The following is a 17453-nucleotide window of genomic DNA, read 5'->3' on the forward strand; positions in this document are numbered from 1 at the left end:
GCACACTCACTGCAGGCAGCAAGGACCCAACGCCTGCTACCAGGGGCAAGAGACATACCCAGACCAAACGCAGCACTCTGTCAGAGAAGCAGTTTATTATATAAAGAGGGAAGAGGAGTAACCATCTGACATGCCTATAGGGTCGTACCCTGCTACCAGCCAAAAGCCTAACGCTAAAAATGCTTTAACATCACTAGCACCTTTGTGTCACATCCTGCCAAGGAGGGAGGAGTGACTCAGATTCACTGATTTTCTTGGTTGGAACAGAGTATACACAATACCACAGGTAAACAAAGACTTTGTATTCCATAGTCAGGCTCACTGGTAGATTAATTGAGCAGCAGAAATGCTTATCACTTGCTGTGCATGTAGTTTTATGCCTTGCATTACTTACTAAAAAAAGGTAAAAGAATAAAAGAAGGGGGCAGGGGGGTGGCAGTGGAGGTAGAGGGGGAGAGAGACATCACAAGTCCTGGATCCAGCATTGGACCTGCCAACAGGGTATTTCTTGTAGAGGCACTCATCCAGAAGTCCCTTCTGCTTTTTTTCTTATTCCCTCCTAAAATGGCACTTGCTTTCCTCTTTTATTCTTATCCTTCAGTGCAGACCACGCCTTATTAAAGTCAGACTCGTTTGCCATGTAAATTTGCACACATGCTCCTTACAAGCACGGAGGGGCAAGCCTCTGACCTTGAACTGAGTCAGCGGGTGCAATCTCCCCCTGCATGTTTCCCTGTCCCCCAGTTACTGCAGATTCCTGCTGACTCTGCGGCTTCCGGGGCCATTACTCACCCCTCGGCAGGCTGCTCCCTCTTACCAGTCTTTAGTTCATACAAAGTAACCTTTCGTTTGATCTCGCCAGTGTCCAACATTCCTTGAGTGTTGGAGACCTTCGGCTCAGGGGACCTCCACCCCCTACTCCCTTAACGAGTTGTTTCCCTACTGTTGTTCACACCCTTCCAAGCTTTCCTTGGTGTTAGATCGGTTTTTTTTTTCCAGGTGGTCTTTGGCAGCCTCTGCATCAATACCAAAATACTTTTTGTGCATCGCCTGCACATCCAGGATTCCTCAGGAGACAATAAGCCCATCTTAAACGTCCCCCTTTTATCATCCCTCCCGCATTACACCCCAAGGTGGAGCACAGTACAAGTTACCCACCCAAGTCCATCCCACCCCCTGCAGCATGCTGTTCCCATAGCAGCCCTGCTGAAGGGCTGTGGCAGCTTGCACACCTTGGGCAGTTTTCTGGCTTGGAAATGGACTCAGGCTGTGGGAGAAATGTGGAGAGGCAAGGAAGCCACACAGGGACATTGGCTATAAAGATACCATAGAAAACAGTAGATACAACCTTCTCTTTGCTGCTGTTCTGGGGCTGGCTTCCAAGACTGTGCCCGAAGTAACGGTTAACTGGCCTTCCAGGTGACAGGCTGCAATCTGCCTTCTGTCTGATCAGAGCGTTGGTTCTTTCTGCCCTTTGTCTGCAACCCTCAGTGATTCCTTTCCCTGGTGGGCCCAGGGAAGGGAAGTGCCATGTTGTCCTGACACTGCACAGTGCCAGCTCGCACCTGGCCTGGCACTCAGGGCTGTGCTAGCCAGCAGGAAGGGTTCAGCAGGGCCACCCTCCGCCTGCTGCTACCACAGCCCTGGCCAGATTAGCTCCCTCACAAGTAGAGCTGCAGGGGCAGAAGGCACTGCTCCTACTCCCCATCCTTCACTGCTGTTTCTTGCTCACAAACTTAAGTCAGATGGGAAATTCTCCAGACCAGAACAGCAAGGGTCTTTCTCCTCTGCACAAGTGTAGTCATTTGCATGTGTTTCACCAAGCAAGTGCTTGTTGTTGGACAGGCACCAGGCATTCTGAAGTCCTTCCTGAGCTTCTTTTGTGCCAAGCTGGAACTGACTTTCTTCCGAGGTCTCATGCAGGACAAGCTAGGTGACGTGGGACAAGATCTGAGCCACAAGCCCCGTCAGATGACTCAGTGTTTCCCTTCAGTCTTCTGTTCTAAAGAACTAGGGACACAACTGCATGAAGCAGCCCTGAACTTTTTTCTAGGTGTTTTCCCCTTCTAGCCATTAGCAGTGCAACACCTTCAGAAAACCAGTAAGGAAAAAGAAACTGTCTAGAAAATACCAGAGACATAACTGTGCCAATATAAAGTGACACAGAGGGCTGGCTGCTGTGCTGGAGATTTCACCAGCCCAGGGGCTTTGCTGCGAGAAATGCTGTTGTGGAGGGACAGTCAGTCCACCACAACACGGCTGGATTGCACAAGCTGAAGCAGCCGCTGTCAACAGGCATCAACGCTGCAGTCCAAGGAGGTACAGCCTGATGCAAGGAAGGGTGCTGAGGAAGAGCCCTGCTGCCACACAGCAGCTCAGCACCAAGGTAAAAAACCCTTCCTGAGTCTAAGGAAACGGTACAGAAGTTGACTTTTCTTTGGAGGAGGTTGTCCTTGATTTCAGCTCTGCTCCCAGCTGCCCCAGGAGCAGTGAAAAGAGCAGGGAGAGCATCGCAGTGCACAGTGACACTGAGAGATATCCATAGGCACATGGGAACAGATTCTGCCCATGGAGAGCACGAAGAGGTGTCAGAGAGCAAAAAGGGAGCACTGACCACCCACCCCACCACCTGGCCAAACACCCAAGCAAGTTTAGCAGTGAAGGAGGAACAGTGAGAGCAGCTCATGGTTCCCCAAAACAGACAGAGCAGCCACCAAAGAGAGAAACGGAGTGCGGTCCAGAGGTTCACACCATCTGTCTCAAAGTCAAGGAAGATGGGGCAGAGGCACTTTGGTCCCTTATGAGAGACGCTTTAGGGCCCAGCCTCTAGTGTAACACCCAGCACTGCTTTTGTGTGGCAGCATCTGCTCTAGCAAAGAAAGACAGCAACAAGACACAAGCTCTGACACCAGATGCAAGATGAAGCAAGAGAGATCCAGGCCTGGTTCAAACCTTTGAAACCAAAAGGCATTCTGAAACCTCTTAAAATCCTATTAGCAACCATTTCTGCATGGGACACCTTGAACACTGCCCGAGTCCTAGAATTATGCAAGCCTTCTGGACAAACAATGCCCTTGACGAAGCTCCGATGATGTTACACCCCTGCCCAACAGAGAACAGCAATGCCAGGAACAGTTTGCACTGACCCCACTACAGGTTAAAGACCCTCCTCTACAGCGTTGCACTGCTCCACAGCTGCTGTAAGCCAAGTGCTGAGTATGGGGGACACCAACATTCAGAGTAAGCATTTTTCCTTAGACAAGAAGGAAAGGGCATGGAGGAGGCTCATGTTCAGCATGGCCAGACTACTGTGGTCTGGTCAGTTCTTCTTGCTGCTGGAGCTCCTATTGGTAAACAGGCTGACTTTGCTGGCAGGTGCCACAGACAGAGAAGGAGACTCCAGCTTCACCTTATCCAACAAGGTCTTCTTTATGGCTGCTGCAGAGATCTTCTCTTGGTCTGCCAGATGCTGCAGCTCCCTGCAATGGGGTGGTGAGAAAGAAAGACATAGCAAAAGGAAGAGACAGGGAGTATGGAGTGCAAGTTTTTCGGGCTCTTTAGGACTTCCTAGGCACCCACCTTGTCCGGATGCAGGAAGCCTCCACAGCATTGATTAGGAGTGAGCGAAAGCCACCACTCTCCAGGAAGTGCAGGGCATGGATGGTGGCTCCCCCAGGTGAGCAGACGTTGTCCTTCAGCTGACCAGGATGCTGCTCAGATTCTAACAGCATTTTGGCAGCACCCTGTAGCGAGGAAGAGAAAACATCTGACAGAGCTCTGACTGAGGAACTGGCTGTCAAATACTCCTGTTCTCCACTGCACAAAGCGGCACCTAACACTCATGGTGGGCAAAACTGGGGCTCCTGCCCAAGAGCCATCAGCAGGCTGCTAAAACACTTTTCAGAGCTGAAAAGGCCTACAGAGGAGTCACGGTTCCCCAGGCCCCAGCTCCTACACCATCAGCGCCAGCAGATTGCTGCAGACACTTCCCACATCCCCTCACTGGGAACCTGCGTGCAGTCAAAGCAAACAGGTTTTTTAAAGTAGATTCAGTAAAATGACTGAGATAATTTCAAACTGTGACATGCAGAACACTCTGCACAGAGCAGGCATAGACTCAAACATGTTCTGGAGGAGGAAACACTGACCAGCAAAGCCTGCGCTCCAAGTCGAACAGCCAGCCTGCGGGGAAGTCCCATTTTCACTCCCCCATCCGCAAGAGCATCCAGGGCAGTGAACGCCTGAAATCAGACAGAGGAAGAGGGTGACCGAAAGGCTCTACTCCAAGACTGATAGTCTCAGTGAGCAGAGAATCCAGACCTCCAGGATTACACCGTGACTCCTATCACTTGACAAAAACATTCCCCCTTTACTGCATGGGGGCCACACCAGGCTTCCCTCCCACGAGTTCCAGCTCAGGGGTGGGGGAATGGGAGAAATTCAGCTTTTGCATTGTACTAACTACAGTCCCACGTTTTGCAACACGGACATGTGGACAATGCATGCTGGCTATGGACTTCAGACTTGTCTGACTGGTAATGGACTTTTGTTGTTGACCCAAAGCATTTATAAATGGGATACCGGGATTACCTGTCCTGTCATGAATGTGAGTGGTGAAAAAAACAAGAAATGACAAACTGAAGTCACACAGACTTTCACCATATGCAAAGCCTACTGCTCTCCCCAAGACCGCCACAAGCTGAGAAAGCAGCACATACATACGCAGGGCCACTGCCACTGAGCCCCGTTACAGCATCTATCAGGTCCTCTTCCACCTCAGTGCAGAAGCCTACACTGGCCATCAGTTGTTCCAGGAGCTTCCCATCCTCCACATCCGCGTGAGTCCCGGTGGCATAGACTGTAGCACCTTCCCGGACAACCACTGGGGTGTTAGTCATGCACCTGATCACTTTTGGTGTGGGGCAGAAGGCAGAGAGTTTCTTAGGGCAGAAAATTATTTGAGACAGAAAGAAAGAAAGAAGGAAAGAAAGAAAGAAAGAAAGAAAGAAGGAAGAGATTAAAACAAGCTTCAGTGCATATCTGGCATACCAAACAGGCTGTCTAGGAAGGGGCTCCCCACATGCAAGACCAACAACACATACAGAGGAAAAACAGTCTCCCATATTCCAAACGTCCTCCTTTAAGCTGATGCGGCCAAAACTTAAGTGTCAAGTCTTAGGCAGTACCAACAAACAGGAAGGTGGGCAGAGCTGTAGCTGGGAGCGACAACCTGTGCCGCTCTCTCCCACACCAGCTCCCGCAGAGACTTAGCACAACGTCTGCAGAAATTCCTGGGAGACAGCCCAACGCTGCTGAGCAGAAAGGGACTTGACAACACCTTGGGCGGGGAGAGTTGGCGCCAAGGCTCTCACAGCTTGTTCTGACGAGGGTGGGCAACGGGGCCCCGAAGCAGCCGGGCAGCTGCAGCACCGCTATGGGCCGAGCGAGGCCCGTCCCCCATGCCGCTGCGGGGCGGCTGCGGGGGCTCCGCGCCGGCTCCCGCACGCACCGGCTCTGACCCCGGCAGGCCCCCGGCCCCCGCAGCCCCTCACCTTCTCGATGGAGCTAATGGTGACGCCGGCCGCGCAGGAGACCACGATGTGCCGGGCCTCGATGTCGGGGCCCACCTCCTCCAGGATGAAGGGGATGATGGGCGGCTTGACGGCCAGGAACAGGACATCGCTGCTCTTCACCGTGTCCTTGTTGCTCACCGTGAAGTTCACACCAATTTTCTGCAGCGGGGGAGGGGAGAAGCGGGAGCGCCGTCACGGGGGCGGCCCGCCGGGGTCGCGCCGCCGCCCGCCCGCCCGCCCGCCCGCACTCACCCGCAGCCCGCTGACGGTGGGCAGCTCGGTGTCCGGGGAGCTCGCCGTGATCTTGTGCGCGGCCAAGACCCCTGCGGACAGCACCGCGCGTCAGCCCGGGCGGCTCCGCGCCCCCCTCCCGCCCGCCGCGCCCTGCGCCCACCTGCCGCCGTGAAGCCCCTAGCCAGGGCGAAGGCGAGCTGCCCGGCGCCGATGAAGCCCACGCTCATGGCTCGGCCCCGCGGCCACCGGCCACGTGGCCGCGCACCGCGCAGGGAGGTGGGGCCGCAGGGTGAGCGGCACCGGGCGTCGGCGCGCAGCAAATCGGCGAGGGGCGGGGCGGGGCCGCCCCGGCTCTCCGCCACTCAGGGGCGAGGGGCGGGGACACCGGCGCGGCTCTCGCCAGCTATTGGGGCAACCGGCAGCGGGTATTGCATCATTCACCGCCGCCGGTGTCCGCTCGGTGCAGCGGCGCGGCGCTAGGGGGCGCTGTCCTCCCGCCGCAGCCGCTGGCTGGTGGCGCGCGCCGTTCTGGAAGCTTCGGGCACCGCCGCGGAGGGGCCCGGCCGGGGCGGGGGGGCTGGATCGCCAGCTCCCGGCTGCCCCCCAGCAGCGCCCCCCGTTTCCCGGGCCGCCGTGCCCGCCGTCCCTGTCGGCAGCAGGGAGGGTGGGGCGGGCCCCCCAGCTGCTCCCCCGGACGTTCCCGGGATGCCGCGGCCCCTCCAGCCCCGCGCGGTCGCGGCAGGTGCGGGAAGGGGCCCTCGGTCCTCGTCGTGTCCTCCCGCCGCCGCCGCCTCCTGGGCCAGCAGCAGGCGGGGAGGGGCTCCGGGGGTGCCTCTCCGGGAAGCGGCCCCGGCCCCATTCCCCCCGCCCGGGCAGCCGCTGCCCCGGGACGGGGCTTTGGTGGCCCGATAACCGGGCAAGTCGCGTCAGCGCAACGGGCGGGTCCGCGGTGGCGGGAGGGGGCGGGCGGGCCGCGCCCCCGCAACTTCCCCGGTCACGGTCCCGCATAGCCCCGGTCACAACCCTGCACGGCCTCGGGCACAGTCCCGCATGGCCGCGGCCGCACTCCCGCAGGGACGGGCTGTGCAGAGGCAAAGATGCGTTGAAACACGTCGCTATAGACCCCGGGCACCAGGCAGAGCGTATCTTTTCCTAACGTCAACTTACTGCGGTGGTTTCTTTTTCTTGCCTCCTGTCCCTGTCCCCATCCCCCCGTTTGGCTTTTTCCTTACTCCTTTATTGACAAAAATATCTCGGTGTAACTCCTGCTGCTAAGTGCTCCTAAAGGTTGTCTTTGGGGAATGCTGAACCCAAGTCTTCAAAAAGAGAAGGGGGGGAACCCCAACCAAACCAAACCAGACCCCAACCCGTTCTAAATCCAGGTCTTTTCTCTCTATGTCGGGCCGGGATCCCCTGGAGGCCTCTGCACCGACTGCAGCACAAACCCGCAATTTCAAATGAATGCCTGCACGTTCTGCCACCGCTTCACCAAAACAGTGAGAACGTTGGCGCCTGTTTCATGGCAAGTTACTTGATCATGATTTATTAAGGGGAAAGAAAAGCTCTGGAAATAGGGGGGGGTTTAATTAACTGAATCGTTACAGGGTTGGTTGTTAAAATTGTATTAAGCAGGTATCTGATGTTCTCCGTCCTAGATTGGGTAATCTCATAGTTTCCAATGGTTAGTGAGTGTTTTAACCACTGAAGCATGAGGTTGTTATTTTTTTTTCTCTCCTAAAAGAGTGGATTGTTGTCCACACAATCATTTTTTGCCATTTTGACCATGCTAACATTTTTTGCTCAGTCTTTGGCTGGCAGATGAGAAAGCTAAATCTGAACACACTGTTCTTGGCAATGACTTGTCTTTCCACTCTTCCAGTCAGTGGTATCATGATTTCCATGTTAAATTCTGTTTACTTCTTGTTGTGAAGGCACTCCATTTTACCCCCATTGTTTCCCAGTTACCTGTTTGCCTTGGGCCTTTCTCTTCATCCCTGACAGCGTGTGAGTGGCATCAGCTTGTGCCATGAGCAGATACCACATTCCCACTAGTTGCTCCTACTTTGCAAAATCTTCACAGCAAAAAGCAAGCAAATGCACAGCTGAAAAAAGCGTTAACCAGCTGAGGGGCGTTCCGGCAGACCTCGCTGCCCAAAAGACCTGCAGAGCCATCTCTGGGGATGAGCAGCCCTGCCTGGGGATACCTGCCATCCACGTTCCTCACCCTGGCACCCAGCAACCCCTCAGAGCCCATAGGAAGGTGCTTTCGTAAAGCAATATTCCTGCATTTGCAGGTTGGAATTTTAGAACAGAATTCATAATGGTTCACAGTCACCTGTTGGATTTTTACTGCTCTGTAATAACAAAAATTAAGTAATTTTCAAGTGTGAAACAGTTTAATTTGTCCAGGTTGATGGGTTTAAAAAGAATACATCATAAATGCTCAAGGTGCCTTTTGTGTGCAATTGCTCTCTTTGTACACCACCACCTCTAATACAAATGGATTCCTTTTCCCAAGTCAGCATTTCTTATTTGTACAACTGCTCAAATTGTTTGTGTGGCAAGAAATAAAGCTCTCTAATGTCCTGGTTTATATGTACAGTAGAAAGGCTTGGGGCTTACCCTAGGACAAGCTAGGCAAGCTCCTGCTGGACCATTCTTTTCCAGACCTCCTGCCCTTGATGGGGACTTTCAGGGGAGAACCCCCCCCCCCCTTGGAAGGCTGTTTGGTAGGTAATCTGGCTAATAATTCTCACTGCTAAAGGCTGGTTCTTACCTGGTAGCAGAATTAGCCAACGCATTCTGTCCCAACAATTTTTCCCTTTGGTTTTCAAACCCCATACAAAGCACTGATGAAAAGTAAGTTTCCTTCCTTTTTCCTGAGTGACTCTGCTACAAAGAATGTCAGCCAGAGGTCTCAGCCATCCTGTGTATATACTTTTTTGGGGCTGGATTCAGGCTTCATAAACCAAAATAAATTGAGCTGTGCTTTCTGGCAGAAAGCTGAAGAGCTGCGTCTGGGGAAAGAAAAGCTGTGCAGAGAGCAAGACAAAAGTATACAAATCTTTGGAGATGTAGTATGTAAGTGCCATTCAGCTTTATTTTAATTTGGTTAAAAATAAATCGGCTAATAAAAATAAGACAGCTACTTTCAATTTTAATCAAACCTATCTAGTCTGTATGCTTTCTGCACAAGTACTCAGACTGCTTTGGTTTTTCGCTGGATCAGAAATGAAGAACATTTCTCCCAATTAAGCCTGAAATCTGAGCTATGCAATGTGGGACTTCAAAGTGTGTGTTTTGTCAGGGACAGGTCACAGAAATGGAGCTGGTTGGTGACACAAAGAGCTCAGAAATCCTAATGCCTGATCTGCTCTGGGGCAGCGCTCCCAGTGCCTTACCGTCATATGCAAGTTTTGTTGCACCCTGTCCCGTCTGTGCCCCCCTGGCCCAGTTTGGTCTTTTGTGCAGCGCTGCAAGATCAGTCCATCTCTGCATGACCTTCCTCCCTCCCTCCAGAATTTATCTTTAAGCTTCCAGAAAAAAACAAATTCTTGACATCAGTATACAGAAACAGTGGCATATGAACTGGGGCAAAGCACATGCCAAGGTACCTTCAGGTCCTGCTCGAGCAAAGATGTCGAGTTACACACGGCTATTTGGCAGTTTGGCTCTGTTCCGCACCCTGGTTCTTGGCAGAAGAGCCCCAATTTTGCAGATTTTCACTTATGTAGTGACTCCGTGTTTGCTAAATGGGAGTATCCCATGCTTCCCCACAAGGTGCATGCTTGAGGATATTCTTTTTTGGGCTAAACAGCTAAGGAGAGGAGAGGAAGGGGAAGGACTGGTAATCTTCGCAATGCTATTACAACTATGATGTTCTTCTCAGAAACATCCTGACTGGAATTTCCCACGCTTGCAAGCACTTTGTGTCTCACCACATAGCCCAAACTAACCCAAACTCTGAGGGACTGTTTTTCATCTCCAGAACTGGTGTTCCTTGATGCAGCTTTTAACTTTCCCACTTCCTGGGTAGTCACTTGATTACGGTTAAGCGCTGGTAACAGTTTCAAAATCCTTGGTGTCTTTCCTAATATTTGGCTCAGTAATCTGGTAGTCTGCAGACCTGCTGTTGCAGCGGCAAGCACTTCTGCCACCTGGAGATGAAAGGCCATTTTGCATACTTGGAGTCGTGTTGTTTCTTTGGGCTGGCAGCGGGTGGCTGAGGCAGATGATGAGTGACAGGGAATGGGTTTTTCCCAGCATCAGCTGCAGCCCACCCACAACAGGTCGATAGTTTGCTGGTCCAGTCAGTCTTAACCTTGAAGTTTGGTTGATGGTTCTTGCGCACATGCCTGCTCAGCACCTCCCTTCCCCACATCCCATCTCCCACTGCATCCCCAACTGCTGTTGCTGATGGTGCTGGGATGGCTCAGCAGCAGGAGACCCGCATCTCAGAGGTGGGAGACAAAGCGGATGCGCTGGGAGTATGCCAGGTCCACGACATAGAGCAGCAGGTTCACGTAGGTGAAAATGGCAATCACCAGCTGGCTGTCCCAGGGGCACTTGCCCTTGGCGCAGAGGCTGGGGCGCTGGGGGGAGCCGTACTTGCTGTCAAAGCAGAACACCGGCCAGATGACCGCTGCGCTCACATACAGCAGCACGGCCGCGAAGGTGTAGACGACCACAGAGCGCTCAAAGGGGAACCACAGCAAGGCAGTCTTACCTGTGACACTGAAGGCCACAACCACCACCGTCACCACGAAGCAAAAGCTGTAGACAGCCACGCACCACTGCGTTGCCACGTATTTGCTGTACTGGCTGTCGTTCACCAGCGCCCCGAAGATGATGCAGGCCACGAAGGCCTGCACAATTTTCAGGAGCCCAGAGATGGTGGCCATGTAGCTGGTGACTTGTCCTGGTTTTGCCCTGGTTAAGAACACCTCGGTGGTGTATGCAATGAACAGGAGGCCCGCAAAGACACTGGCTGCAATGCGAAAGTCTCTCACCTCACAGCCGATGGGGTAACAGCCCAGCTGGACAAAGTAAAGTGGGTAGATCACTGCAGCCGTGATGGACATGAGCGTGGCGAGCATGGCAAAAGCAGCGGTGAAGTTTCCCCAGGAAATACTCAGGCAGCTGTGCAGATGTGTGAATTCGCAGGTGATGATGAAGACAGTGACAGCAAAACAGAAGGTCCAGACAAACATGCAGAAAGTGCCGTATGCCGCGCTGAATCCCCCCTGATGGACTACCAGGCTGAACGTGGTACATCCAAACGTCATCTGCAGCAAACGAGCTATTCCCACAGGGGATGTCAAGGCAGCGGTGTTCAGATATGGCCCTCCTGTGGTCTCCATCATCTTCCCAGCCCAGCAGACAATGCACTTAATGCCTTCCCCCCGCCAAATGTCCTTTCAGGCTTCTGCTCCTTTGTCCCCGAGTCACACCTAGTACCGGATCCGTAGAGCAGCAGCCCAAACCCCCACCTTGTCTCCACCAGCACTGTAGGGGCTGCCTGTGAGGCTGCGCGTGTGTTCCTGGCAGCCTCTCCGCACAGACTTGCTGGCTGCAGGGAGGCTGCTGGCTGGCTCTGCCCACTGGCTGCAAACTCAGGGTGCTTTGATCAGCTTGCTCCTCTTTCTCAGGTCTGAAACCTGCCCCAGCTTCTGTCCTTTCACCATCTCCTTTCCTGCATGATGGCTGAAAGGATCGCTTTCTCCCTGGAGGCTGACATTTATTCCATTTTAGCTCTGCAGCTGTAGCTCTCTGCTGTGCCGTTTGCAGGAGCCTAGGAGTATAAATAGGGGCTATATTAATAGTGCTGGAATGAGTCCTGCCCCCCCAACTGCTGCAAGCCGATGTTATTTAACACTGAAACTGTGAGCTCCGCCAGAGGCCCTTGATTATCCTTCTGCTGTTCCTCTAGGTGCACTTGGTCACCAGAATGCTGCTGTTCCCCCAGCAGCTGCCCCATGCCATGGGGCTGCCCGTGGGAGCGGGCTGTGATCCAGCCATGCTGCACAAGCAGGAGCCCAGTGCTGCAGACCCCAAGCCCCCTGAGCCGGGGTGCAAGCCCAGAGGCATCACAAGCCCTATAAAAGGGTTTAGGCCAGAGGCTACAATAAAAGCTGACTCACTTGCTCCATTTGTTCACCTGCTGTGAAAGGCCATGCTGTGTCCTGAGCACTGGTAAGAGCAAGCGGCTGTCAAGATTTTGAGTGCCAGTCCTCACTATCTCCTTAAAGTTTTTCCTGTATCTGTTTTACTTGTATGGGAAACAGTTATTCTTGTATCTCTGAATGCTGAAACCAAACACAACTGAAATAAATAAAAAAAAAATGCTTTGATATGCTTAACTTTGTTTCGGAACACAGATTTCAATGCACAGTGTCAAACCCTCCCTGTTGTTGGATCAAAGCTTTCCCAGGTAGCCGTTTTTGCTATACATTTCCCCCAACTGGGTCTCTGCCCAGAAGTCTCTTGATTCTAACTCTAAAAGCCCCAAAGAAAATTTCTGATGTAGTTTCAGAATGGGAATAATGAAAAACACAGCACAGTAGAAAAATTCCTTACTTACCTCATGGCAGCATTGCTGACTCCTCACCTGCAGCTGGTCCCAGAATGGAAGCAGGATCATCCCAGGAGCCCTGGGCAGGTGCAGGGAGTCAGCACGACTGAGGGCCAGCTCAGCCCAGAGCCCTAAAACTGTTCTCAGCAATTCAAGGTAGTCATCAGCTGTGCTGATAAAAAGTCTGCAACTTCCCAACTGGGAATTGTAATCGACCCTCATGCTTGGTAACAGTAATAATTGCTTAATATCATTGTTTCTTATTTGTATGTTAGCATAATGATGTGTGACCTGCCAATGAATTGCCACACGTGGTGCCAGACACTATAAAGAGCTGACAAAAGAGAGTGTCTGCTCCAATTTATAAACTTAGCATGCAGTTCAGGGGCAGCCTGGTTTGTCCAGGTGAAGGACACTGCTCCTCCTTCTCCCATGACCCATCCTTGTGCTGCAGCTGGGGACTCAGATGGGCCAGCTTGAGGAGCTCAAGCAGCTGAAAGCTCCCGGACCCCCTGGAAGAGCACACATTCTCAGCAATGCACTGCCTGCACAGTCTGCTGGCACCAGTGCTGCTGGCAGGCAGGACCACCACCTGGGACGTGCGACCACAGCAGCTCACACTGCCTTTACGTAAGTCTCTGCTTGGATAAAATCAGCTTTGGAGGTGACGCAGCATGTCTGTTTTCTGGCTGCTTCTTCCCATCCCTCCCTTGCTCTTATACCTCTTGCCTACACAACTGTTCTGCAGGCTGGATCAGGACACTAATCTCAGATTTTAAAAAAGGAACAGCAGAAAACATGCACCTGACAGGGATTATTTTTAACCTGGAACCATTGCTGGTCTGATTTATGCTGCAGATGTGCACAGTTGTACCCACGCAGCAGCACCACTGACAGAGCAGCCAGGGCTGAGGGATTGGACAAGAACTATTTAAGCTCATATTGCTGCTGCAAGTCACTTGTGATCCAGCTGTGGCTTAAGACAAGAGACAAATGGAGACAGACACGGGTTACAGCAGGATTGCTTACAGTGGAAAGCAGTGGCTACAGCACTCCAGCAGCTCACAGTCAGCGTTTTGTAGGCCAGGCATAACTTTACGGAATGATTCGCACCAGAACAGTACAAATTCTGTGGATGTTAAGATAAAATGTGCCTACCTTCAGGTTTGTCACCATCTTGTAACCTCGGTGTCTCTTTCATTGAATATCACTCCCATTTTCCTTAAAATGACCTCTGGTGCTAAAGGTAGAAGACCTGCATTCATTTGGGGTGCAAGCTGCACAATTAACATCACAACAGCCAGGAAATGCAGCAAGAACCAAGGAGATCCAGGTGAATGTGCTCTCACCCTGAGGTCTTGCCCTTCTTGACTCTCTGTGATGTTAATCCTTCACCTCTAGCAGAAGTTTTCCAGACTTTACCAGCAGTGTGTCCCTGTCTGTATTGCCACACGTCCTGCGAAACAGGGGGACTGCATTACAAGGCAAAGCTGTGGCTGCTGTTGGACTCTGACCCATCCTGTGTGGGGACACTGCTTTGCTGTCCCTGTGTAGACTCAGCATTCCATCAGTGATGCTCTGCTGCACCTAAACACAGCTGAGATGACACTCATAATTTTTCTCTTTAAGCCCTAGCAGGATGCCCCTTTTGATCCCCCTGCAACACCCCCCATTGTAGCACTGGGCTGCAGCGTACCACGCTGGCTACGTGGGGTCAGTGAGGAAAAGTTTATTCAGTACTCGCATTCTGGCAGTCAGGCATTGCACTGAACTCCACAGTCATGGAAGAAGAACAATTTTACAGTTTATAGCCCATTGTGTTCTTGCTTATGCTGAAACTTGCTGCATCACCTCCTGCCTGACCAAGGGACCAATGCACTCATGAGCAGAAAGCAATGGGATGCTCCCTGTCAAGACACGCTTGAGGATGACTGCTTGCAAGGTCCTGGTGCCATGGGCTGGATGGTCATGACACCCCCAGCTGCCCTGTGGCCTGTCAGTGGTGCCTAGGCTCTGAGCAGCTGGCCCTGCTGCTGGGCTTTCGCTTCCCATGAGAAACAGCAGCACTCCAGAGAGCCCTCAGCACCAGGAGGCGGCATCAGCAGAGGGCAACGGTTCCCGGAATAAAGAGTGGGCAGGAGTGGTGCACCAGAGGGACCGCTACCATCTGTGTGGGTGTTGAATTTGAACGCGCAGGTCTCCGGCCTCTGTGGATGCCCAGGCCCTTCAGGTGCTGCCAGCAGGCTCATTTCCCAGCATTACACAGGTGTGCTGCCAAAGCACTTAAATTCTCTTTTCACTTTAGAAACATGTAAGCAGGTTATCAGGTGGAAGGTCATGAATTAGAAACCACCACTTCTTGCACCCCATCACCTCAGCAGTTATGGTACTCCTTCGAGATCCTGGCACAGTTTAAGGTTTGTTCTGACAGGAGACCCATAACCACAGACATCTGCTGGTGAATGGCGTGGCAGCTCTGCAATTCAGATGAACGCTGAGAAGCCCTGTACATGCCCATGCATCAGACCAGTGCCTCCTAAAGGGTAAGTCACAGCATCTTACAAAGCAAGACATTGATTGGCGCAGAAGAAACCATGGCTACAGAACTGGCCAGATGTTTAGCCTGGGTTCCATGCAGGAGGTGCACTGCCAGCAGGACACAGTAGCAGGGGCTAGTGTGGGGAACAAGAGCCTCATCACCTGCTGCATGGCTGCAGCAGGCACTGCAGAACTGAGGCAGCAGCAATGCTGTCCCACTGCTGCTACCACCCTCTTGCTATGTTTTCACAGTACTAATGCTGATTCCAGTTGCTTGTCCAAGGAACCTGTCCCCATGAGCAGCCTCCGCAGACACCTTTCCTCAGAGCAGCCGTCTCGCCAGCGTGGGTGGCACTTTCCCCTTGCCACTGCCCCCAGTCCAGCTTGGGGCTCCAGGTGGTGGGACCAGCAGAATGGAATTGTCCACAGACTTCACTGTGTCACAGCTGGGTTTGGTGTGCATTACTCAATCAGATTGGTGGTCCTCCTGTGCGAGGGCTAATGCGCGGGGCAGCAGGGCGAGAGCCAGTGTCTCTCAGGCGCTGTGTCAGCAGTGATCCCCACAGTGAGCAGAGACCCAGCACCTGCCCTCCAGCTCAGGGCTGAAACTGCTGGCATGGCCCAATGCCTGTGCCTGGGCCGGTAGCTGTGCAGCGCAGGTCCGTACATCCTGCTGTCAGCTGCTGACTTCCTGGTTGCATTTTAATTCTAGCTCAACCATGCGATGCGTTTGGAGACAATTTTTCCCTCTCAGAGGGAAAGCATCACATCTCATCATAAGATCTGAGAGTACAAACACACAGTACTGAATTCTTCCAGTCTTGCCCTTTTGGCCACTGCCTTCCACACTGCAGATGTCACTGGGGATAAACTGACAAGTGCCAGTTTTACAGAGGCTTGGGAAAATTGTATTTATTGCACAAGTACAAGAAGTATAGAACTGGAAATTATTTCCTCGGTTACAGATTCCAGTTTCCAGCCATGACTTGCAACCACATTGTATAATTTTTCTAATAAATTAGCCAAGTTCCTCCTTTAAAATATTTCTGAGACCTCCCCCTGTTACCTGTTATAAAAGGCCATTGCAGAGGCATACTAATCTAGAAGAATGATCCCTGACTCCCAGGGACTTTCTCCTGTACTTCCAAGGAAAAGATCCCCTCCAAACATTCCTTGCCTTTTAGAAATTAACCTTTGAATGAATGTTTTAGATATACAGGTAACCAGCTCTGCAAAAAGTATTCCAAATTCAACACTGGTATTTACACTGTACTGTTTCCTAGCAGCAATGCATCACTGGGCACAGCCTGGGGGACTTGCCACATCTACAGGTGCATCGTCACGTGTGTCACCACCCCATGAACAACCGGTAGGCACAGCGGTTCCCCTTGGCAGTCGCAACCGATCAACTAGCATGTGGCAGAAATTCCAGCACCTGCACAAGTACCAGTGCTTTGACTGACTCCATGTGACTCCAGCCCTCAAAGGAATCCCAGCTTCCTGTACGCTTTTCCAAACATCATCTGTACCAAAGAAGCCTCTCAACCTAGTGCCATGAAAAATTTAATAAGAGCAATTTTACTTTTATATCTGTCATCAAAACATAAAGGGTATCAGTAATCCCTAGACTGATCATAGGACAACTCCACTGATAATTTTCCTGCATTTCAGTTCTCCTGGGAGCACCGCTCCTTTTCTCTTTAGCTACTTTTTTTACCTTAAATGTGTACTAAACCCACGCAGCACAGCAGGATGGCTCATTTCCTCTGTGGTATGGCTCAACGCTTTGCTGAAATCCACAAAAAGTAACCAAATGGTTGCGGTTTTGTTCACTTTTGCATTTACTCACCTAAGACAATGGATCTTACAAATGGCACCACCGTTTTAACCTGGCAAGACCTATCTTGAAAGTGCAGGGAAGTTTTCTAAAATGAGGCCCTCATTTTCTGTGGCCTACACACTGTGTAACCAGTTATACAAGTGCAAGCAAACGCGAAAGTGGGTATCCAGAACGTGTGCTGAACGGCTGTACATCACGCTCCTTGTGCAGGTTTGTCTACACAGCTGCAAGATGCTGCAGTGCACAGCTTCTCTGCAACTGCCTGCGTGCCTTCCCCCCAAAGAGCTGTCCCTCGCTCTCTCCAGCTTCAGTCACACATTCCTGGTCCCTCCTTTCTCCTCCCCTGACCATCCAAGGGGATTCTCCATGCTTTGAGGTGGGTGTGTTCGTGAATGACTAGAAGAATAGAAATATGTTGGTGCTTGTCTTGTGTTCTCTTGCCTTTCATGTTCCAAATGCTCCCCATCTTAAGGCAGCCCACACGGTCTGATCAAATGTTCCCCTCACTAGAGCAGAGGCCTTTGCTGCAGAAACAGATCTCCCTGCATCTTAAAATGCAATGCCCTGGAATACCTAGCAAATCACAGTCAAGCTAAAAATGCTGTGCAAGTATGCAGACATCAGATGCTGGGTGAAAAATCTCTGTACTTAGACCTCATATTACAACCTCTTCATCAGAGAAACAATGACAAAGCAT

At 52.0% G+C, this 17453-nt stretch overlaps 2 protein-coding genes and 1 long non-coding RNA gene across 3 annotated transcripts; 1 reads left to right on the plus strand and 2 right to left on the minus strand.

Moving 5' to 3' along the window:
* Window positions 1-76: 76 nt before the first annotated feature.
* Window positions 77-6125, minus strand: PYCR1 (pyrroline-5-carboxylate reductase 1). The gene is made up of 7 exons (XM_080373880.1): window positions 5968-6125; window positions 5826-5896; window positions 5553-5732; window positions 4719-4940; window positions 4149-4241; window positions 3580-3743; window positions 77-3479 (listed from the first exon to the last, which is right to left on the minus strand). The coding sequence occupies exons 1-7, from the start codon at window positions 6032-6034 to the stop codon at window positions 3320-3322; spliced, it is 957 nt and encodes a 318-aa protein (XP_080230006.1). The 5' UTR covers window positions 6035-6125; the 3' UTR covers window positions 77-3319.
* Window positions 6126-6241: 116 nt separating this feature from the next.
* Window positions 6242-17247, plus strand: LOC308058314. The gene is made up of 3 exons (XR_013925768.1): window positions 6242-7329; window positions 8475-8536; window positions 11737-17247. It is a non-coding gene; the product is annotated as an uncharacterized lncRNA (long non-coding RNA).
* On the minus strand, window positions 8888-11742 carry MYADML2 (myeloid associated differentiation marker like 2). The gene has a single exon (XM_080373881.1). The coding sequence runs from the start codon at window positions 11168-11170 to the stop codon at window positions 10262-10264; it is 909 nt and encodes a 302-aa protein (XP_080230007.1). The 5' UTR covers window positions 11171-11742; the 3' UTR covers window positions 8888-10261.
* Window positions 17248-17453: the final 206 nt, after the last annotated feature.

The sequence above is a fragment of the Falco punctatus genome (genome assembly GCF_963210335.1).
Source record: "Falco punctatus genome assembly, chromosome: 1".
Classification (NCBI taxonomy): Eukaryota; Metazoa; Chordata; class Aves; order Falconiformes; family Falconidae; genus Falco; species Falco punctatus.

What these genes read in the sequence shown, in the direction of transcription:
- MYADML2 (XM_080373881.1), bottom strand. Translation starts at nt 11,170, where the DNA reads ATGATGGAGACCACAGGAGGGCCATATCTGAACACCGCTGCCTTGACA.
- PYCR1 (XM_080373880.1), bottom strand. Translation starts at nt 6,034, where the DNA reads ATGAGCGTGGGCTTCATCGGCGCCGGGCAGCTCGCCTTCGCCCTGGCT. An exon ending in CCACCGTCAGCGGGCTGCGG is followed by an intron (nt 5,733 to 5,825) that starts GTGAGTGCGGGC and finishes CCCCCGCTGCAG; the next exon opens with AAAATTGGTGTGAACTTCAC. An exon ending in GCTTCCTGCATCCGGACAAG is followed by an intron (nt 3,480 to 3,579) that starts GTGGGTGCCTAG and finishes ACCCCATTGCAG; the next exon opens with GGAGCTGCAGCATCTGGCAG.